Genomic DNA, 24,612 nt, shown 5'->3' on the forward strand with positions numbered 1-24,612 from the left:
GCTGTCACTCCTTGTGACCTTGGGCAAGTCACTTTACCCTCCATTGCCTCAGGTACAAAACTTAGATTGTAAGCCCTCTGGGGATAGGGAAATACCTACAGTACCTGAATGTAAACAGATGTGATATCTCAGATCAAATGTCGGTATATAAAAATAATAAATAAGTCCAAAGAAGGGCTGGAGCACCTCCCAGTCCATCTTCTAAGAAGTATTCTTCTTAAGGTAGAGTGCACAGATATTAAAGGTCTTTCAGCGCATGGCTCTTAAGGTTAAAAACAATCCATTCTAAATGTATCTTAACACTGGAGAGGTTTCTGATGGTCTGCCATGGGATAAAAGTTATTTTATACAGAAACCGTAATTAATGCAAAATGTTAAGCTGTTCTTAAACTAAAATATACGTCCTTATACGCAAGCCTATTTTTAAAGTTATTCTTCCAGAGTTATGTTACTACTTACTATGTTATTACCATGTTCTCCCACTTTACTACCTTGTTAAAATGTAAAAATTTCTCAAATGTTCCCTGTAAACCGATGTGATATCCTGTGTTGAATGTTGGTATATAAAAAATAAAGTAAATGATTCTCCTTTCCAAAGCCTATTTCTGTGCTTCCAATTGTTTTGAATTTCTAAAGAGCTAGAAATTTTTAAAAAGGTATCTGTGTCACCAGATGACACTAATGTCTTTCCTTTTTGAAGCAGTCTAGTCCATACCTTCCCTTGCAGGACTAACACATGCTAAATTATTTGACCTGAAGCTCAATGGTATCACAAATCACTGTAAGGGAGTCCTCATGTCTTGCCCTGATGAAATGAGCATCAGTAAATAGTACAGTATAGATCGCACTGTGGTACAGATACTGCAGGGACCATTACAATCTGTGTTTACTGCCACTACTGCTTGGTCACAGAGTCTTGGATAAATCTTTATTTAACACCCAAAATAAAAATCTTTCTTCCATTTGTTTTCAGAGGAATGTATTTTAAAAGGGGTGTTGGCAACTTTATATCCTAGAAATGAGCATCAACATGGGATTTAGGTCCGCAATTTTAAATCTCACCCTTAATTCACAGATTTTCCTGCAGGCAGATTTTACTGCAATAACCACCTCTGAAATCAGAGGGGAAAATTTTGAGTTTCCCCAACAGAACTGGGGACATGACCATTTTTCACAGATTTCAAGGATTCTTATGATCACAGTCTATGTATTGTAATCCAATAAACCTTGGTCATGGGGAAAATCCACAAATTCTGGGAAAGATTTAGGAATGTGCTCCAAAACCATGATTCCTGCTCCCATTTCTAGAGTATACAAGTAGTAAAGTGCCCAGTGTTTCCTTCTGTAGCATTTTTCTATCTACATTTACAGCAATACTCAGTGACATCAAAGCCTCTAGGATGACACATGAGCAACCTTAGGAAAAGGATTCACCTTTAGAGAATTCAAGAAGTCTTACCTAATACATCAAAACTCATTCCTGAAATAATTGTTTAGCATCTACTCTTTTGTATGAGTATGTTCATCTATGGATTACCTATGTTTCTTTATTATATTTATAATTCTGTTCAGAGAGCTATTGCATGCACTGCTAAACAGCTGGCAAAGATCTCTGAAAAACTATGGGCCATCTGTTGGCAGCTCTGTGCTCAACACTGGTGTTGCCAGTGGCCGCCTATGCATCACTTGCAAAACTCTGCGTCTTTTCCATAATCGGCATGGTATGTACTCACTGCCTTCTTTGTCTTATCCAAACTCTGAAGTCTTAAAAAACAAAGACGGTAATCTTAATATCAGCGTGCAGGCGCATGTGTATGTGCGTAGGCCGGCTTGCGTCCAGAGATGTGGCCATTTTATAATATATGCACGTGTATGCGTGCATGGTATAAAATCAGGCCAAACACGTGTACATGTGCGCACAATTTTATATGGACATGCACACAAATGCCATCTCTGCCCCCATATGTGGGGGTACTTTAATAGAAATGTGTGCCAACGCAATTACCAATTAAATCACTTCGTTCCCAGTTCGCCCAGCTAAGGGTAGGGATTCTTAATCCCCCTATTAAATAGCCTTCCTTTTCGCCCCCTTACCCCTGACCCTTAAAACCCTGCTGACATGCCTATATTTGTTTGTTTTAGGACTCACACACCATCCATAGCAGAAGTAGGATTTCCGCGGTAGGTGACATCGGCGCGCACATTTCATGTGAAAGTTCCGGAATGCCTATGTGTCCCACCTTTGCCCCACCCAAACTATGCCCAAGACCCGACCCTTTTTTTTGCGTTCTCTCACTTGTGTGCATACCGGGAGATATGCGCGTAGATGGGCTTATAAAATACGCTTGGTGCGCGCCGGCCAGACATACTCGCGCGCCAGGCTTTTAAAATTCACCTAAAAGAGCACTCGCATTTGTTTTTTGGCACTGAATTGGCAATTCTTGAAGCCTGAGGCACCAAGGCCAGAAAGATGAAGATTGGCTGCCCAATCTAGACAGAAATCTGGGCCTCCCAAGATGCTTCATGCATATGAATACCTCAAACCGGTGAACTGAAATGTACTCAAGTTTAAGTTCCTGGCACATGTAAAGTATCCTATTTAACTCCATATTCCTCCTAGTTAAGGCTCATACTTTTTATACAATGGGAAGGAACTGGTAACATGTTTTTGCTCTAATTTATTTCAATTTTATGCTAATCAGCTAATAAGACATTGCTTTCTTCTACTAATTTCAGGACTGACCAGTTTTGACATTGCTAGCAATGAACAGTAGGCACACTAATTAACTTTTGCCATGGCACTGAGGTGTTGCTTCACTTGTGTGTTCTAACTGGACTTAGCAGCGAGGGAATGCAGAGGAAAATAGGCTTCTACTCACTGTGGCACGATAGTGATCTGAACTAAGCAGATGAAGAGGAAGACGAGAGAGGCGCAAGCCACATATGCTCCGAATCGGTCATCCACTTGCTTAGAGTACTGTATGGAAAAGAACAGACTGTAATAAGCTCACGAGATGCACATTTGCCAGAACAGCAGAGCAAAGAATTGTGAGGTTTACATTCATACACAGTCCAGACAGCAAAGTTAGCCAGACTAACGTATCTGGATAACTTTGGAGGCATATTCAATAGTGTAGCCACATTACTGAACATAGCCGGCTAACTTCAGGACAGCTCTTTGACTCGACCAGACTTAGCTGGCTAAGTCACCTGGCTAGCTCTGAATATCGCAGTTAGATGGTTAACTTAGCCGGCTAATTCAACTCCTCTCAGTTACGCCCCTAGAACACCTCTAACTTATCTAGTTAAATTCTAGCTGCCTAACTTATTCGTCGGCTAGAATTTAGTCAGCTAAAGGCTGAATATAGCCGGGTAAGCCATTTAGATGGATAACTATTACGTTATCTTTCTAAATGGCTTTTGAAAATGGACCTCTTTAAGGCAAAAGCTTTTGAAGTTAGTCCAGCAAGAATTACTTGCTGGATGCCTTGAACAATACGGAAAAAATTTGTATAAAAGAATATTTTTAGTACACTTGAAGGTGAATTTTAAAACCCAGCGCAGGCATCAACTGGGAGATGCGTGCACAAATCGGGCTAGTGCATGCCGGCCAAATTTTAAAAGCCGTCCAGATGTGTAAGTCCCGCTGCACTTATCTCTCAAAACTTTTCAAAAGTCTGGACGGGGCATAGGCATTTCAGGGCATGATCAACAGATGTGCGCAAAATACCTACGCGCCTAGGTGCACACCCAGGTCCAGTGGCGTGTAAGTTTACTTCTGCTATGGAGGAGATGTACGTTAAAAAAAAAGAAAAAACTAGCCATAACTAAGGGGATTTAAGGGTCTGGGGTAACTGGGGGGGCATGAAGGCTATTAAACTAGGGGGGGTTTGGAGGACCTAGCTGTTAACTGGGCAAACTGGTGAAACTGGCAATGGCGTGGGCATGCATCCCTTTTAAAATTCCCTGATTTACGCGGTAGAAGCGGGATTTGTGCACTCATGCGCGTGCCCACTTAAAACTGGGTTCCCCTGTGTGCATAGAAAGGCTATTTTAAAGCACGTACACATATACGTGCGTAAGTTATAAAATGGCCCCCTATCTGGGCGTGCACCAACGCACACTCGCCGTAGAGCGCCTATGCGCCAGTTTGAAAGTTACTTTAAGGTCGCATGTTTTAACAGTTTTTTTTCCACTGTACCTCTGAGGGATACCTCCACAAGGAACCATCGCTATCAGTGACTTGTGTAAGCTATGTTTCATGTTTGCAGATATCTACTAGGAAAACAGCCACTACGAATCAAAAGCATCTTGAGTGTGCTAGTGTCTGTTACAGTAAGACCTGGTAAAGCTTTAGATACTTCAAAGCTGGCTATTGCACAATAGCACAACAGGATAATCAGACTGACTAAAACTATTTGTCTGCCATGTTCAGCTTTTCTCTAAATTCTCTGCTTGTTACATCCTTACCCACCCTGATCTTCATTACCTCTGATCGATTATGGACTATTCCAGCACCTTCTTGCCTTTATCATGAAGAATGCTGCCTTTGAGTCTAAGATAATGTTTTATTAGTTTACGTTTTGTTTCTCCTGGTCCAGCTTATTGTATGGTCCTAATCAGCCTCTAAGCCAAATCATTTTCTGGTGCAACTCGGGCATTGGGCAGGATTCATACCATATAAACCAGGATATACAGTTCTATTCAGATAATCTGTATAGTTTAGATTCATGCATTTAGGATTGCACAAATCCAAGAGAAGAGGACATGGAGGGTGAGGTACTGATGAGCACCAACCAAAAGAGAGACCTTGAGCTGATCATAGCTGATGAACTCAAGTTACAAAGCAATGCACCAAGGCAGTGATAAGGGTCAGAGGTATGCCCGGGTACACCCTGCGGAACTGACTATGATGTGACTCTGATTATCTCAGGATTAGGGGGAAAAATGGAAGTGGCACTTTTTATGGCAGCATCTGAATAAACAAGCTTGTATTGAGATGTTTTTATTGGTATTGGACAGAGTTTTAAAGTTTAGGCATGTTTTTACTGTTTATGTTCGTAATGTTTTTGTTTGTTAATTAGATCATGAACGTTTATTTGTAATCTGCATTGATTAATGACATTAGAGATTGCAGAGTATAAGAAATAAATACAAAATAAGGTAATTATGCTCCTGTGCATTTTATTGGCGAAGCCTCATCTGGATTACTGTGTCCGATTGTGCAGGCTGCATCTCCAGAAACACAGCGGATATAATCCAACCAAAATGGTGTGGGTTCTGCACCATAAGGCGAGACAGAAGGGCCTAAAGATGTACACCTGGTAGAGAGGAGAGCGAGGGGAAATTTGATAGAGGCACTGACAAGCCCCCAAAATAAAAATTAATTCTCTAGAGACAAGGATTCTTCTAGAATAATGGATTATTGTGTGAGATTGACGGGGATAGACTGAGGAGTAAGAAAAGGAAATATTTCTTCACAGAAAGGGATTCATAGAAGGGTCTCCCAAATGGAAAGGGTGAAGGCAGAAGTAGCGTCAGAATTCAAGAGAGCCTGGGAACACAGAGGGGAACTGAAGGGAGTGGCAGAGATCATGGAGAGTCTCTGTGGGCTTTATCTTCTGTTGAAGTCTAGCTCTATGGATATTTATTCACATATTATTAAATAATCCCAAATCCAGAATTCAGCTTCTTTGCTATTTATTTTGAGCAGTTTTACCTTTTTCTCCAAGTCTGGCTCTCTGAACGTTAAGAGGAACTTGCGAACGTGCTCAGAACGTAATCGGTCAATGCTTCTGGCGTCAATTGCACGTCCCAGAAACTCGTCTACCTCGTCCTCTGGGTTCATGTTTTCTTGGGTGTTCCTGAGCGGAGGGGGGAGAGGGGGGGGGGGAAGACACAAGCAATGAAACGAGATGTTTAGTTCACCTTACTGAGAATCAAAGAACAGGATATCCAAAACTCTTCTGAAACTGAATCCCACGTACGTATCAAACAGTTTTATGGCGCATCCCGAAATACAATTCAGCGGGCCAACATAAATGGATTTGGACTCGTTTATACACATAGATGACAAGGTAGGTCGAAAACACCCAACACAACTCAGCTGTGCTGTCATTCTCATGCCTTCGGCGCCCAAAAGACATACAACAGAATAAAGCATAAGCATAATTGAGAAGCTAAGTCAATATGACAAAACATGGCCCTCCTCTTTCAAGAAAGATTGCAGGCCTTGTTCCAAGGCACTAACAGAAGTAGCATCTTTTCTCAGGATGTTAGTTGGTCTCTCCCGTCTCTCTTTTGCCCTCTTTATCTCTCCTGCTCGCTTTCTTTTATGGTTTTGTTTCTTTTCTTAATTCCTTTTTCTACCCTTCACTCTTGCTCTCAGCTCCTCTGCTTACATTTTCATATCCTTGATTTTTTTTTTATTTGGCTGAAATTTCGTGGACAATGAATGAACCCTGTTTTAGATAGGGCTTAAACAGAGATGAAATACTACAAAAAAAAAAAGACACAAGCTGAATCATGTTATTACACTTGCAAAATGTTTTCCAAATTATACTGAACAATTTCTTTTTGCAAAAAAAAAAAAATAAAAATTAATGATTTGGGTAATTTAGGAAGATCATGAATGCAAAATAGCAAAACAGTTCCTAGAATTTAATGAGTGGACAAATTAAAATTACTCATGCATTAACTTTAATAAAAATATTTAAGGAAGATTTTAAAGACTTTTTTTGACTCAGAAAATGAAGGATGCAGGCTCCCTGCACCGAAACCTAAACTTGTCTTCTCAGGCAGCTGGAGCTCCACGGAGAGAAGGTGCTGGCACAGTCTAAGCAGCTTTCCCTCATCACAGTCTTTTACAGTACGCAATGATTTTTCTCCAGCATACACAAACCTTTCCAATGATTATGAATGTTCCATTTCAGGGGAGTCATTTTGTGTTTGCCCGCACTGGTGTTAAGTCTGTGGGCATTTTTTTTATAGCCGTTTTGAAAGGGAAAATATATGCGCACTGTTCCTTTGAATATCACCCACACACATTTTACACCTGCTAACCTACATGCAGAAGTTTTGGGGGGAAATTTTTCACACATGCTCTTGAGTTATTGTGACCTGAGGACGACTTGATTCTGTAAATAAAAGTTCTAACATGGAAGATTAAACTACAGATGACCCAGTGGCTTCCTGGGGCCCTCAAATATCTGAAACGTCTTTTTTCAAGCACAGAAAATAAGTTCTTTTTTCCAGGTTGTTGGCTTTTATAAAAGATGGTTACTGAATGAAAATGAAAAGGTCTAAAATGACATATTGGTCATTTTGTTTGACAGCTGCTATGGTGGATGATGAGTCGAAGTTGGCCAGGAACTATGTGGCTATAATGACACATGCATGTCAGATTTTTATTTTCAGGATATATATATATATATATATATATATATATCCTGAAAATAAAAAAAAAAAATATATTTTTTTTTAAAGCAAATCCAAAATTCAGGAACATTCCAACCCCTTCAACTGTGGTTCCTTTCCCAGTCGGGCGAAAGAACCCCTGAGCTGTTTAATTTGCCCACAAGCAGGAACCTACCACATGGAAAAGAAGCAGGTGCTGTAGGAATCGGAATCAGTTGCTCAGACTGGCTGATCCAATCTCATCTGCTACTACAGGGTGGCCCATGGAAAATGCACTGGTATTGGAGGCGGGCTACTTTTCCATGGGCCACCCTGTATGTTTCCCTTCAATGCGGAAAATATGTGCCGCGAGGCAAGTCTGAATCAAGCCTCCAACTTTTTAAACCCAAGTAGACCATGAACGAGCTTAAGCTTTCCTTGGAAGAGTGCGCCATGCTGCTGCTGCTGCTGGGGGCTTCCATTTTGTACCACAGCATCAGAACTGTGATAATCCAAGCATGCCCGTCTCACAGCAGGACGCAGGAGACATAATGGGCCGCTGACCTCTTTCAGGAAGCTAGCAGAAACTAGCTGACTCCAGTAATAAGGAGGAGGAGCTAAGCCCAGTCGTAAACTTGCATCTCATATGTACTGAGTGGCCGGAAGAGTATGCTCAGTTGGGCCGGGTGAGAAGTCAAAGAGACTCCCTTTCAGTCTGTGAAACAAGGAATCCGAAGAAACTTAAAAGCCCCGAGCACCAGCCAACCAGATTGCTTGGAATCACTGGGAGCTTTCTGTTTAGAATGGCGCGGTGCAAGCTATCCTGGGGTAGCTCCTGCTTTATACCATGCCAAGGGCAACATCTCAAGAGAATCCTGACAAAGCACTTCACCATTGCTTCGTCGTCACCTTCACTGCTTGCAAATTATATGCGACAAGAAATAGCATGAGGCAGAGCTTGCAATGTATAGTGTTTGTTACAAGGGTTAGAGAGCAAAGTAAACATCTTTGAAATCCACTTAGACTTGATGGGTATTTGGCTTTTGTGCATATTTGCAAAAGAAAAATTTCTGTCTGGCAGAAGAAAACAAACTGGAGGACAGTTAAAGTGACTTTCAACAGTGCTATTGCTCTTACTTTGGCATGCACTCATGTTGTGGGTTCTATTATTCAAGTTGTCACTACCTTATATAGAACACCTCCAACATTGAATAGCTTTTCTTCTTAAGCTATCAATCATGTACTATGTTCTTCCCTTGGTTGACTCTCCCGTGACTCTATCCCTTTTCACTTTGCTAACTCTGCTGCAGATCACGGAGTGCATCTTGACCTTTCACGCTATCTGCTACTTCATATTTCCAGCATCTGTACTTCACTGTGATTCCTTCTCTGTAACATCGTGATTCAGGTTACCCCTTGCCTCCAAAACCCTTTATTTCAGGATACTATATATATCAAAGGCGTGACTTTCACACCCAAGAGCTTCGGGAACACCTAACAAATCTTTTTCCGAAAGGCAAATATTCACGCTCAGAATTCAGGTCAGTGGAAAAAAAAAAAACAATGGGGCTGTTACAGCAGCAGAGCAGTGACATCAGCATGTCACAGCCCAGAATGGGAAGCGAGTGATGTGCTGACATCGCTGACTGTCCTGCTGCCGCCGCTGGCACAGGAGCCTTCTTCAGAGCAAGGTAGCTCACGTCGCGCTGGGGCCTAAAACCTTTCATCCAGTCCGCGGGCACACTAACCCGCGGGCACCTAACCCTAACAGTACCTCAGGGTTAGGTGTCTTTTACAATAGGGTTAGAGATAATTATACGTGTGCCCGGTTGTGCAGTTTACCATTTGATTAAGCTTCCTCCCTTTCAAAATAAGCTCTGCTTACCACCACCCAGGCCAACTGTTGCCAGCTCATGAAAAAAAAAACACATGGAAAATCATGAAACGAACTACTACTGATATTGTTTAAATTGTAAAAGACCCACAAAATGTGTGACACGATCCCTGTGACAGAGAGAACGAGGAAAGGGAAAGAAAATGAAACAGAGCAAGGACATGAAAAACTAATTGCAAGGCATTTCAAGCCTCCTCATCTGTTGATGTGTTTGAGAAACAAGGGAAACTCTCCACAGCGTTACTGTTGAGAAAGGACTGCTCCATTAGCTGTCTAAAGTTGCGAATAACTGTTTTGTGGATTTTTTTCTCTTCCTTGGCATGCTCTGATCTGTAACACGTCCTTGTTTTGAAAGGGGAGTCTCCTTAACTCCAGTAATAGATTGCTGCTTCTCAGAAATGTGACTTAGCATATCCTTCTGCCGAGGGTAGCAACCCTAATCTATACCATGGTTACTGTTTCTGTTGCCAGGGAGAGGACGGTGGCAGATGACTCACCTTCCATGGGTGACCTTCTAAAGTTCTGAGACCCTTCCATTTATCAGGCCCGTTGGGGATGACATTTTTATTGCACAAGACAATGTTTCTTCTACCAATGACGGGACTGATTTAGATTTATTTTTTTTTAGTTTCTGTACTTGAGTTATTTCTGTCTGTCCTCTCGTTTGCTGGTCAGTGAATATTGTCACGGGAGACGCACATGGTAAACGCAGGCTTTACCTATGAATCTGAAAGTGAACGCACGTGCAAATATATTGCTCACTTTGAAAATGTTCAGGTAAATGGCCAAGTACGTGCAGAAATTCACTCGCATAACGTTTTGCCCTCCTCTTTGGAGGGCGTAACTTGTGCACGTACATTTACATGCATGCTTTTTAAAATAAAATAAAGTTTTCATGTTGGGAGGATAACTTTCAAAACCGCTCGTGTGCACCTATTTACGCGTGTATAATGGGCACACGCAAAGTTACTATAGTATTTTATAACCTGCATGGATACGAAATGTGCAGGTTATAAAATACGAGTACATGTGCGTACATATTCTCGTGCATGTAAAAACCATGAGCTGCGTAAGTTTGGACTTCTCTGGAAAAGTAACAGTACTTATCTGGATAAATTCAGATTTATACAGCTAAGTAGCAGCACTGCTGAATAAATCTGAAAAGCACTGCTTGTCTGTCTAAGTAGTGCTTTTTGGACTTATCCGGGTATGTAAGATAGCAGGATAATTTAAATAAAAGCACTACTTATCCAAATAAGTTCAAATCTGTCCGTCTAAGTAACGGCAAAGGCACAACTTAGCCAGATCAGTGTGTGCAAATGATATAACCATATAATTGTATTTCAGATTTTAAAGAGATATGCAAATAGATTTTACTTGTACTATTTAGACATTTACTTCCTGTAAGTTGGCTTTTACATGCATGAGGGGGATTTTATAACACGTACGCAGTAATGAAATTACCGGTTTTAGTCTATCAGTTCGTCTAGTCCATCTGCAGCTCGTGAAGACCCTCTTGGTTGTCCAGCCTCCATTTCACCCAGACCCCCACGCCCAGTCATTTTTCTCACTTTTAAAATGTTTACGATTACTTACACCAGATACTGAGCAGGAGTAAATATACGCAAGTACATTTTAAATTTACTTTACTTTAAATTGCACGTCACTTTGGCAGGTTTTAAAATAGCAACTTACTTGAGTATATGTTGGGCCCTCCCCGGAATGTACCTGTCCCACCCCCTTTTTTACACTTGCAAATTTACTAGCGGTCCCTGATTTACACATGTAGGTTGCCGTTTTTAAAATACCGTATACTCACATACGTGCTGTTTTACGTGTGCATGTGCTATTTTTTATTCAAGCATCTTTTGAAAATTCATCATTACATGCCTACTCAACCCCCAGATGGTCCCTGCTCAGTTTGCATAAATGTACATGTGAAAATAGGTTACGCATGTACTTTTAGACAAAAACAGAACCATGGTCAATTTTGTAAGAGTCATTTACATGCATAAAAGGCTGTGAAAATTACCTGATTGCAGGGTTATGCAGAAAGCATGGTGGCATGATCACTCCAAGTCACAGAGTGAGGGGCAAGGCAGGAGGAAGCACAGAGGCATCAACAACCCAAGGCATAGAGTGAGGAAGAAAGCACAGAGCCTCCTTGTACTACAGCCCGCAGTGGAACAAAGCTATAACACCCTTGCACAACAGAGCTGATCAGTACTATCTATTGAACTATTGACAGTACACTTCTCAAGTCTTTGTGTAAACTTTTAATAGTGCCCTGAACACTCATGCAAAGAACTTTCCAGCCATTTTCTGACTCTCTCAAAGTCTAATACAGGAGGACTGAGTGTAAATGCCATGCGTGTTAAGCATAAGTTTTGCTTTTGCTTTCAACTAGTTGGAAAACTGCTTCGAAGTGATTGGCTCTGCTCTTTCCTTGCCCCATCTCCAACCACCTCTACTTTGTCTGGTTTAAGTAAAAAAAACAAACATTGTTTTGCTTCCCCCAGAAACTTTAATGGAACTAAACAAAATGAACTGAAAAAATGTGGGTATTTTTGGATGCCGTGTCATTTTGGTTTGGTTGCAATGAACCAAACTTAAAATCAACTCATTCATCATGTTTTTCCATTCAGATTCAAAATGAATACACATCCCTTGTCACTACTCTGGCGGCCCCTCGTGTCCAATGAGCATTACTGAAGATATACCCCAGAGGAGGTGCCCCTTGAGTCTTTGGGTCTGAGAGCCTTCACTGACCCAATCAGAAATGCTGTCCAGGGAGATGGTGTCACAGATGGATGGATGAAGAGTGCATTTGTTGGGTTGGGGTGGGAGATGCACAGGGAAGATCCATGACATGCCAGATCATTATAGTCTTCTTAAAATTAGTCTACACAGTTTACATCACATTTTAGTGTTGGGTATGATGTTGTATTTGCATCACTGGGTAACATTCAGACACTCCTATCAAGCAAGGAGTGCATATAATAAGAAAGAACAGATTTTACAACCCCCATTGTTCATTTCGTTAAAAGCCACTACAACATACCAAACATACAGAACCTCATCTAAAACTCTATCACTAGTATTTCAGTGGCTGTCAAAGGATCCTAAGCTAAGAACCAACCAATGAATGCCTACGCTGCATAGAAAAATGCCAGGTAATTTTACAGCAGGCCACCTATTTAACAAGCAAGGTCAGTAGAGTAAGCAGATCCTGTGAGTCTTTGTTTTACTAGCACCAGCTTTTAATTGTATTTATATTCTGCGCTTGTCCGAAGTGTTTTGTACAATCATGAACAGAGCGGTGTGGTTGTACAATCATGAAATTAATCTTCATAAGCAGTAAATGGTATGCAAAAGCAGAGGTGAGCTTAACAGGTGGAAGAGATGGCTGGAGAATTGAAAACACAACAACAATGGGAAGACAAAAACCCACATTTGAATGCATGAACTGACTCGAGTCCTTCCAGTACATCATTGATATGTCTTCAGACAATGTGCAGTTAGCGTGAAGGATTATTTGCCACAGGATGTTGTAAGGCAAATAACCTAACCTAGTTCAAATATGGATTCCACAAATTTGTGGAAGACAGATCATTTATGGGCTATTAACGAGTCTGACAGGGGAAGGATGGCGTTATACCTGCCCTGTGACTTGTATACTTTCTGTAAACATCTGCTGCTTGTTGCTGGGGGAGAGGGAGGTTCTGGCCTGGCCCATTCTGCTTTTATTAATTTCTGTAGGCATAAAACAGGACAAACCCGGCAGACAAGCTGACTCGGATGAATTTGTAGCTCCTTCAATGAGAATAATATTCCAAGTTCCACCATAAATTACACAGAGCTAAGGGTACACCGTGAGGTCCATATTCAACATAACGGCAAGCAGACAAGTTATCAGACTAAAATTATCCACATAAGTTGTCATGGGCATGAGTCCTGTCAGCAGGTCAAGACTCACTGAAAAGTTTTCCAAAATTTATCTGGGTAACCTCACCCAGATAACTTTAAAGCTAACTAGACATATTCTGAATGTAGCCGGGTAACTGAAAGAAAAGCTCTTGCGGGCCTTCAGGACCAGCTCCCCAAATACTTTAAAGTAGTTGCAGGCTAGTGCCCGATCTCCCCAGCTCCCGAAATAGAAGACAAGTTAGAGGCAGGCCCTTGCAACCCGAGGCCAGACCTCTTCCATGATCCTGAAAACATAAGCATCGATTCCCCTCCTGCCCCCAACGCCACTCTCACCACCTACCTGCAACCTTAACCACACCCTCCTCTCCAGCCCGCTGGACCTCCCACAAACCCCAGTGAGGAGCAAGGCACGCTCTTACCTGCTCCCAGCCACTTCTAGCCCTGCTCTGACAGCAACACTGCGAGCATAGGCTTTACTGTGGTTCTGGCTGAGGTCTGAGAGGTTCGGGCGCAGATAACACAGACTATCGATTTCTTTTTAGCCGGATAGCAATGCTCTGCGCCTGAACAGCATTCTGTCCTGCCCTGTCTTATCCAGCAACGTTTTTAGGGGATAACTTTGAATATGGACCCCCGGTGAGGGGTCCTGGAAACATGCCAGCAGCTCTTCTCCCTTTGCGTTAACCCTCTGGTGGATGCGCAGAGGTGAATAAAGTTGGTTAGACTGGCCCTTCAGGACCTATTTTTGTTCCAACTTGCTAAAGACCGGCTGGCGTAAGCCTGGCTCCTTTTCAACCTGTATCGTTTTGCCCCCAGCTTTCAGCAATCGAAGAGGGACCTTGTGGAAAACTGATTCCCTTTTCAACTGAGCATACAAGTCACATCGCCAAAGGTCAAAGCCAATCAAGTTTTGGTTTTTTTTTCTTTCCACGGGTTACCTTTGAGGACGCAAGGACAAGGAACAAGATGAAATTATCTGGTTCAGCGTTGTCTTGCCTTTTCGTTTATTTCACAGGAAAATTGTTTGGGGTTTTTTTTTTAAGCAGCAATTCTCCTTTACTTAAATACAGAATCAAGTGAATAAATTTCCTACTTACTTGTCCTTTGGATCTTCAAAACCCTAAAAGGAAGAAGAAATAAAAGGCAAACATCAACAACTTTGCAACAGAACGACCCTGAATGGATTTTTTTTTTCTCTTCCATTATTTTATTTTTGGCACAGCATTTTTTTTCCTGCTTCTTCTGCCTTCCAGCTCAACTGGAACTGACCTGCACTGAGGAACAGCGCTAAGTGGAACTGCCTGGGATTCCTGCCCCCACAAGGACCCCTTTCTTTATGAACCTTATCTGGCCAAGCCTTTGCAATGACAATTTTTGGCCAAGGGGCCTACAGCTTGCATCCCTCACCGGAAGCTGAACCGTGTGCAACCCCAGCCTGGCCCGGGGGGGGGGGGATCACCCTTGAGGGATGGGGCTCCTCCCCGCTATCCCGGGACAGGCTACGAATGCCGCCCCCAAGGCACTCCCAGCCCCAGGCAGAACAGGGAACAGAAGACCCAGATTGAAACCGGTTCCCGCTGCCAGTGAACGGTCGGGCTGGCCCCCCCGGAGCTGAAATGTCCTTCCAGGTCTTTTAATGCATCCTCTTGCTACAAAAGGGCAGGCACCAGTCAGTCCCTGCAGTTTTATAATATGAAGTAAGCCTTCAAGTATCTGATTCCAGTAATCTAACTGCCCTGAAGCATAACCGTGGTGAGTGCTGTTACCAATGAACTTGCTGGCTGACACACTACATTTTATTAAAATACAAAAGATCAAAAAGTAATGTGAAAGCTAAGTAATTGAAGAACAAAACCTTACTAAGGTAAAAATAAATATATATATATAATTTAGTGAGATATAGTGGGAGACAGCAGATCACAAAGCAGAACAATTCATATACTCCTTGCCTATAATCATGGGTCCCACTGTCTTTTTTTTTTAATATTAATAATTGTGTCCATAATACCTCAAAGGACAATGTGCTCCATCAAATTCAGTTCAAACATGCATGCAACATGAGGGTTCAAATGCTTGGTAAGAATGCTTCCCCAGTTTTAAGAGGCAAATATTTCAGATGAAAAACACGATGAGTCCCGTGGGGGGGGGGTCTCGAGGGGGACCACGTTTTGGCGGGAGCTGTCTGCGCCGGCTGGCACTTGACTTGTGAGCAGTTTGAGATTGCTGGAGGCGTCCGTGCTCGGGTGGAGCCCGTGCAAGGATACAGAATGCTGTCCCCGCGACCCGGGCAGGCCCTGCCGAAATACGGCCCACCTCGCGACTCACTGCATTTGTGTGCTGACACTCTTATCGTCTAAAACTGGTGAAGGATTCTTGCCAAGCATTTAAATCCTCACCTTTCACATTCTGGGGGTAATCTCCTAACAGCCCATGCAAATTAGACAGCAAGCACGGGCACGAGTTATGCCTGCCTTCAAAGGGAACGTGCGCACCTACTTTTCCTTCTAAAAACTATTTCAACGAAACTACCCGTACGCTAAAACTACCCACACCTGCTAAAACTATCCACTCCTGCTAAAACTGTGCACTGAAAAGTTTTGAGAAATTTAACGCACCTAATTTTGAAAATGCAAGAACATGTGTATGAACGTAAACCCTTTCCCGATTCCATCCCCCCCAGGGAACACCGCCACTCGGTCCTAGGAAACTTACGCGCATACTGGGCAGGCAATTTTGTAAAAGACCATTTCTGCAGGTAATGCACTGTTTTACCTGCACGAGACCCTTGGAAAATTACTCTCCCTATGAACTTGCATTCGATGGACCTCACCACATTTTGTAGTATTATAGGACATAATTATTTATTAAAAAAAAAACAAAACAATGGGATTGATTATATCCTCGGAGTATATGAATTGTTTTTCTTTTTTTTAAATTTAATTTTAATTAATTTTTTAATATAAACAAAGCAAGTAAACCTTGATTTAAGGAAAACCCAGCATAATGCATAGGTACAATAAAATAAGAGAAGGAACATGACAGTGTAAATTAAATTGGCATTATTAGTCCGTGTAGTTGGGGAGAACCTCACAGAATATACACTAAGAAAAGCAAGCATATGTATTTTAGGCCTTACCCAACAATTTTATGGAGCCCTTACTTCCAAAACACTACGATTTTGAACAAAAGCTTCTAGTTAGTTGCATTAGATCACAGAACATATGTTTAGATCTTTCAAAATTAATTACACATTTACATGGGAACTTTAATTTAAAAACCAGCACCCAGAGCAAGCTGTTTCTTAGAAAGGAAAAGCTTTCTTCTCAAGTCAGAAAAGATAGAAATCTCTGATAGTTGTTTTTCAGATTCCTGTTTACACACCGCCAGCAGAGTAAGCTCTACCAGCTATAGTTGACTGGGATTGCTCCAGAAAGCCAGTGAGGTCGAGGCTATTAGCAGCAGTCTCAACCTCCTCTGCGGGATTCCCAGAAGGATCCATCAAATATTTAGAGAACAAGGGGAGCGAATCTTTAGGCAATTTTTAATATTCCAAAGAAAACTCAGGCAACATTTCCAGAGGAGAAATGAATGTACACCCTGGAAAATTTAGAAGACCTCAAATTAAATCTCCTCTATTGGGTGTTCAGCTCCTTCCTACTACAGGGAGCAGTAACAGACTGGCCAATTACATTTTTAAGGCTACCAGGACAGTGATAGCAAGACATTGGAAATCCTCCTTCTGTCCCGGAGTGGCGGAAGTCCACAGTAAACTGGACAAAATTTGCATACTGGCGGAGATCACAGCGCATAAACAAAAGACGATCGGGCTGTTCCAAAAGGTCTGGAAGCCATATCTCACATGGAAGACACACGTCACTTGACTTATGCCCGTGACAACTTTGAATGACACTCCTGATATGTGGCTACACAAAGGGACCTTGCAGCAATTTTCTGTGCTTTTATCGGTATAGGGGCTTTGCCCCTGCAGATGTCATATCCACCCTACGAACAATAATTTTGCAGAGCATTCACAGCCCGGACACCTCATTGCGATAGGGGAGGGTGGGGAGGGGAGGGAGGCTGTTGGGTTTAATCAACGAGAGACATATGTTGAGAATTTGTACTGTTCTTTATTATATTTTCTTGTATACTTGTAACATTGCTACCTGTACAGCGTATATTTTATACATGTGCATGTCTCAATAAAACTTTCAATTTCAAATTAAATCTCCTCAGACATTTGCCCATATTTTCCAGTTTCCTATGTAATGCGCGATTGTCTTTGATAGCTGCTAAATTGGATTCATATAACTATCAACATTTGCTCCTCTTTTCACCTTGTTCCAAAATTAGCCTATCGGGATCTTTAATCTCTGATCCAGTCCTCCTAGAGTGTTCATCACAAAGTCAAAACGTGGATGAAACCAATTTCTCCAAATTGGAGATGGCGGTCCACAAAACCTCTAGAGTAATTACGGCAGGTTTGGGAAGCCCATGCAGACTAATGGCCTCCAACACAGCAGGGGAGGCAGAGGCAAGAAGAGAAGAAGAGGATAAATCAATCCCTCCCATTCCTCTCCCAGGGCTTGTCAGGACTCAAAGAGATCGACGTCTCTTGAAAGAGGGAGCCACGAGCTCCAAGTCCCAGCGTTCCAGGATTTCCTTGTTTTGAAAAACAGGAATCCAGAGTGAGCCAGGAAGGTGGTATGAAAGCAAGGGGGCTCAGATATGAAAGTTTTCACACCGCCCTTCCTCGTCTTCCCCGTAACCTTCTGAAGTCCAGAAATACGAGGAAATAGTCTGAGACAAAGCTTGCCCTAGGGGCACACCCTACTGGAGCACAGCTTCGGCGCACCACAGGTCACGCACAGTACTTTGAATAGAGCAGGCTCACTCAGATAATATTAGGGAGACCGTGTCGACCGCAGGACGCCCAATCAAGGCTCCTCATTGCTCTCTCCACTACCGCCGCAGGTCACAGTTCTTTAAATAGAGCAGGTTCACCTAGGTGACGTCGGGAAAGCAGCATCAACCACGGGACACCCAATCAAGACTACTCCTCGCTTTCTGAGTTGTCTGCCATTGTCTGGATAAATGACGAGTTTCAAATACAGGTCCGATATTCAGAGTAAGTTGAAAAAGCTATTCAATTAATTCTAGATATGGCCAAGAATGGGGTTAAAGTTATCCAGGAATGTACTGAATACATCCAGTTACACGCAGCCAGATAAATCTGAAACGTAACTGGCAATATTCAAAACACAAGGTAAGGGCCTGATTTTCAAAAGCATTTACATGCTTAAAAATTGGATTTTACATGTGTAAATACACTTTACCTGTGTAAGTGGGCTTTTGAAAAGTGCTACAATATATGCCATTGAGCTGTCCATTGGATTTACTCACATAAGTGCACTTTATGCATATAAATGGTTTTTGAAAATTGCTACAATAGTATGAAACATTTAGATGTGTAACTCATTTGAAAGTTCACCTGTTAGGTTTACTATGTAATTTTTGACATTTAAAAGGATGTTGGATCCCTCTGCTGCCTGTTACGCATTTCTTTGAGACCGGTCTGACAATAGTCTTAAAAATGATAAAGTACATCCCTGAAGACGCTGGCTACAGCAAAACACTGGGCTTGGTGATTGTTGATGTAGACTGCTGGGATTTTTATTTGCTAAAAAAATATTTAAAAAATACATGGACATTAGATTGAGGTGGATGATCAAACTGTCTGGATGGTCCTTGCCTGAGTTGGCAGGACACATCGTCAGGTTTGCTGATACCTTTTCTTCAATTTCATAATGTAAAATTTATTTTCTTCTGACCGCATAAGAAATCCACCTCTTTTGGGTTCCCCTTTTTTTTGTTTGTAGGTTTCAAAGTTATCTGGGTAGGTACCTGGATAACTTTATTTCAGGATATTCAACTAACTTTAATCAGATAAATGATCCATTTTTTAAAAAATTAACTTCAATGCTTTTAGGGTTGCCAACTTACCCAGAAAACGTTGATCCAGTCCTAACTTTGCCCCACTGCATGCATGGAGTTGTAGTTAGTGATTTCCCTAAGGAAAGCAGGACTACATTTCCATGCATGCAACAGGACATCAAAACAGGACTGAATCAATCTCTTTGAGGTGGCCTGAGTCATTACGTTTGTTTTACTGTATGCTGCGTTGAACGACTGCATCAAAGTATAAATAAATGAAACTTAGCTAACTTAAAAGCAGCTTCAACAGTTAACAGGGAACTTTGGTATGGCAAGAATTACATTTATGACACGTGGAAAACTTGCAATTAATATACGTCACGGCTAAGGTAGTCACAAAGCTTAAAGTCAAAGTGACAGGCTGATGCAGCCCAGGTGCAGGGAGCTTGGATTCTGATTGCCTGAAAGAAAAGCAGATTTACAAGTCCCCTGTGTGCAAGGGTATAAAACCAGCAATAGCTCTGCTGGTTTCTCCTGACCTGGAGCTAGTCATAGCTGGAGTCAATTTATTTATGCATTTATAAGCATAGGATGTCCCTCCTTTTCCTATAGGTAGGCCCAAGGAGCATTACATAATCTGCAGTGAAGATAAGCAGCAGGCTTGTGTAGTGAAAAACTGGGAAATCGTACACCGCAAGTTTTAAAAAGGCACTTTAGAATTATTTTATACTTTTTTATTATGTATAATTATTTATAATTATGTTTTATTGTTATTTTCTTTCCATTTATAGGCAAGCACAACCTTAATATGCTATACAGCTCACAAAAAGGAAAATGTTCGTATGACATGAACAACTAAGTGTCAAAATTTAGCTACCATAATCTGATTTCCCTGGAGGTCCAAGATCTAGGGATTTTTCTAGATTGTGAATTCACACTGAAAGCGAGCGTGAAAAAAATCATTAATGATGGGTATTTTAAAATGAATGTTCTAAAAAGATTAAAGCCACTTTTATTTCCAAAAGATTTCAGAGCAGTTTTGCAAGCTATTGTCTTGTCAAAATTGGATTACTGTAACTCGATGTTTTTGGGCCTACCAGCAAATGTTACTAGACCATTGCAATTGTTGCAAAACTCAGCGGTTAGACTTTTAACGGGAACTAGAAGATTTGATCATATTACACCAATATTAAAAGACCTTCACTGAGCCCTGTTAAATACAGGGCAGTGACCTTTATGCTGAGCCCTGTTAAATACAGGGCTCAGCATAAAGTTTTCTCTCTAATTCACAAAACTCTCTACAACGAAAAGATTGAATGGTTAACCTCAGCATTACATTTTTATAACCCATCAAGAATTACAAGATCAGAAGGTACGAGGATGTTACTCATACCATCCCCTAAAATTGCGCATTTGAATAATGTAAGAGAAAAGGCTATTTCCATTGCCAGGCCCCAACTATGGAGCGCTATACCACAAGAATTAAGGTTGGAAGCAGATATTAAAATATTTAAAAAGGATATTAAAACATGACTTTTGAACAAGCTTTCCAAGGGTCTTAACTTAATGACTTTATACTCCCTTCATTATATATTATCTCTGCTCTTTCTGTACTGCATCTATTTAAATTTTTAATAATTATTCTATTTTATTTGTTTTTATTAGTTTATTGTGAAACTTTGTATTTACTTCCTTTCATTTTAATTTGGAAATGCAAATATTTTTAAATGAATATTTGTTAACTAATGTAAACCGGTGTGATATGTACTCATGAAACATCGGTATATAAAAATCAATCAATAAATAAATACCAAATTTTCTTTGAACCCTCAAAGTATCATCCCAATTAGAAGTGATCATCCTAATTCAGATTAAGGAACACATCTGTTGGTTTCTCTCTTCCTGGAGAGTATAACTTCTTTACACGAACTGACCCGTCACACTTAAAATGAAACACTTCATCCAAGGAGATCAAATATTTTAAGATTACTTGTTTCAAATCCCGCCTTCTCTTTTCCATTAAATAACAACATTGCCTGCGATTAGCTGAATTTTTATCAAGTATGTCTTTGAAATGCTGAACTGTGATCTAGTTTTCCTTAAATTTTACTTTTCCATGATCCCTGTAATGCAATCATCTACGGAATGTGTTCCCCTAAATTTTAGGGAGAAAAGACCTTGTGTAGGCTGAGGCCTTTCCTTTCCTTTGTCCACTCCTTCTCTCATGTTAATAACTGAGTGAAAAATTAGTTCTCACCTACACCAAAGAAGCCCTGGTGATGAATTCAGTTTTTATTAGAACATGTGCTGTTATTTTGTAGTCTGATAACTAAGCTCTCATCAGGAAATTACTGCAGCTTAAATCTTTTTTTTTAATTTTTGTAATAGATGCCAGTTCAGACGGATTTTTAATTACATTTTGTCAGGAGGTAATTTAAAATGTGGTATCAGAAATGAAAAGCCATTGATTAATTGTTAGATATCGTTTTAGTGGTCCAGCAGAGACCAGTTAGCCCCCGCTAATTAACAAAGGTGTGTTTGTGTGTGAGGAAATAATGCAGAGGAGAAAGAGAAAAGATGCTCAAAAGCAAAGCAAAGTTCAGATCAGGTTCCGTCTCTTGCATGAATGTATTGAGCCTTCATTCTGTTTCGTTTGATGGTTTTAGGCTGGCACAAAGTGAGTCACGCAGAAATAACATCTTGAACAGTGAGGGATTGTGTTAGATACAGTATGAGAAAAAGACAAAGGCGCTTCTGAAAGTTGGATTATTCAGAAAAGTAGCATACGTTTATTTTACAAGTCCACATCACGCCAACTGCAAATTCTTCTAAATCTGCTTTACTCCGAGCTGGATTATATTGCTTTCGGTGGTCCGACAGGCTGTCCTGCAGACTGCTGCCCTTACCTTCAGTCCGGACTCGAGCCAGTTCCCGCAGATGCCGGGGGAGAGACCTCCCAACTCAGATTGCCCCTGATGCCACCTCTGTCTTGGGTTCTCCTAGGTGCACACGCCGATCCTATCCCCTATAAAGGCCAATGGCAGGAAGCCACGGCTGGCACTGCCTGATGATGTCACGGGGACTCCACTAGTTAAAGCCGGCCAGGACATCTCCTCAATGCCTTGGCAATAGGTCAACCCTTTTGGAATAGTGCTTTTCCTCTGTGTTCCTAATTCCTGGTTGCTGTCTCCGCTGTGCATCTTCCTGAGCTCCTGTGTCCTGGACCTGGTCCCTGGCAGTCTGGGTTGTCTTCAGTCTTTTCGTCTTCGTGGTCAGTTTCTTCTCCTGTCTTCAGTGTCTCGCCCTGCTCCTGTGGTTCCTTGTCCCCTCCTTGTCGCATTCAGATTGGACTCCTACTTTGACTTAGGCTTGGACCTCGATGCTGCTTGACCTCCGCCTGCTCTCTGATCTCTGCCTGCCCCGACCATTGCCTGAACAACATCACTGCTAGAACACTGCTTGCCTCTGACCACAGTCTGAACCTGCCCCTGGCGATTGTTGCCTGCCCCGATCACTGCTTGTCTGACTTAATTTCCTTCTTCATGCTGGCCTGCAATGACTTCATTTCAATGGATCTTCACCCTCCACAGAGGCCCGCACCTACGTCCATCCAGCCCCAGCACCCAAGGGCTCAGCCTAAGGGGAACATGGGCTGGTATTGGCGAAGCTCCAGTTGGGGGCCTCTGCTTCAGCCAGCTCCGCCTGCCGATGGTGGGGACCTGCAGGGGTCCTCCATGCGGGTTGCGCCAACTCCCCCCTCGACCCAAGGGTCCATATCCGCAACAAATAAGATGTCGCAGTCCTGCAATTTCCTCCTCTCTTGCATTCCCCATTCTTTCCATTTTTTCATTCACAGTAACATAAAAAATGACAGCAGATAAAGACCAAAATGGTTCATCCAGTCTGCCGAGCGAGGTGTTTAACCCTGTAACTGCAGATTACGCCCATCTTGCCTTCTTTTTAGGGTTGTTGCTGCAGGTTATCCCATCCAGAAATGTTATGCTAACATTACCACAGCTTATCTCAGTTCCTCAGTTCCTTCCTTTAGCCACTAAGGCTACTCTTGTGTTTGTCCCATGCCTTTTTGAATTCTGGTACCGCTCTTGACTTGACTTCACCACTTCTTCTGGGAAGGCATTCCAGACATCCACCATCCTTTCTGTGAAAAGAATATTTCCTGATGTTCCTGAGTCTAACCTCTTGGAGCTTAACAACATGAGTCCTAGTTCTACAGCTTCTTTCCTATTGGAAAAGGTTTGATTCTTGTGCATATTAATAACTTTCAGGTATTTATCATATCTGACCCCCCCCCCCCCCCCAACTCTCCTCTCCTCTAGGATATAGATATTTAGGTCTATGATATATGTCTTAAGGTACAGACCCCATACCATTTTGGCTGCCTTTCTCTGTACCGCATTTTTCCTATCTCTACCTTTTTTGAGATACAGCCTCCAGAACTGAGCACAGTACTCCAAGTAAGGTCTCAACAAGGATTTCTATGGAGGCATCATCACCTCATTTTTCCTGCTGGTTATGGCTCTCGCTTTGCAGCCCAGCATCACTCTGGCCTTAGTCGTCACCTTGTCACATTGCTTTGCTATCTTCAGATCATCAGTTATCATCACCACCAAAGTCTTTACTCCCAGTTCGTGCACATCAGTCTCTTGCCACCCGGCTCCTTTGGATTTCTGCACCCTAAATTCATGACTCTGCACTTATTGGCACTGAATCCCAGCTGCCAAACTTTTGACCAATTCTCAAGCTTTGATCACTTCTCATTCTTTCTATTCCTCAGAGATGTCCACTTTTTTTGCAGATCTTTTTGTTATCTGTGAAAAGACAAATTTCTCCTTATAATCCCTGTGCAATATTGCTCATAAAGATATTGAGCAGAACACGCCCCAGAACTGATCACTGATCAGCCAATCAGTTTCTTATCCATTCCACCACCTTGGGATCTACCCCCAGGCTGCTGATTGTATTCATGAACCTCCTATGCAGGACTATATCAAATGCTTGGCTGAAATCCAAATAAACCATATCAAATGGCTGCCCTTGATCTTGTCGTCTAATCACCCAATCAAAAAGATCAATCACATTCATCTGACACAACCTTCCTGTCGCAAAGCCATCTCACTTCACATCGTGCAGCTCACTGAACTGTAGATAAGTCACTATCCTTTCCTTCAGCACAGTCTCCATTAATTTTCCCCCATCACCGAAGTGAGACTGACCAGCCTGCAGTTTCCAACCCCTTCTGCCATCACTTTTGTGAAACGGGACCAGAACCGCCCTTCTCCAATCTAGCGGCACCACTCCCATCTGAAAGGATCTATTGAGAAAGTCCTTCAGCAAGTTCCTTTTCCAGCCTTTTACCTCCCTCTTTCCTTCTCTTGAAGTTCTCCTACCATTTCTCCCTTCCTCTCTCAGATGTCTCTTCTCTTCGTTTTCTTCTAGACCTT

At 41.9% G+C, this 24,612-nt stretch overlaps 1 protein-coding gene across 2 annotated transcripts in view; it reads right to left on the reverse strand.

Moving 5' to 3' along the window:
• Window positions 1-24,612, reverse strand: part of ADCY5 (adenylate cyclase 5) — a 472,164-nt gene that overhangs the window by 103,630 nt on the left and 343,922 nt on the right. For both annotated transcript variants that reach the window (XM_029605225.1, XM_029605224.1), the window contains exons 9-11: window positions 14,314-14,336; window positions 5,720-5,864; window positions 2,880-2,977 (exon numbers count right to left, since the gene is read on the reverse strand). In XM_029605225.1, the coding sequence (XP_029461085.1) occupies window positions 2,880-2,977; window positions 5,720-5,864; window positions 14,314-14,336 (266 nt within the window). The remainder of the gene's footprint in view (window positions 1-2,879; window positions 2,978-5,719; window positions 5,865-14,313; window positions 14,337-24,612) is intronic.

The sequence above is a fragment of the Rhinatrema bivittatum genome, chromosome 6 (genome assembly GCF_901001135.1).
Source record: "Rhinatrema bivittatum chromosome 6, aRhiBiv1.1, whole genome shotgun sequence".
NCBI classification, from domain to species: Eukaryota; Metazoa; Chordata; class Amphibia; order Gymnophiona; family Rhinatrematidae; genus Rhinatrema; species Rhinatrema bivittatum.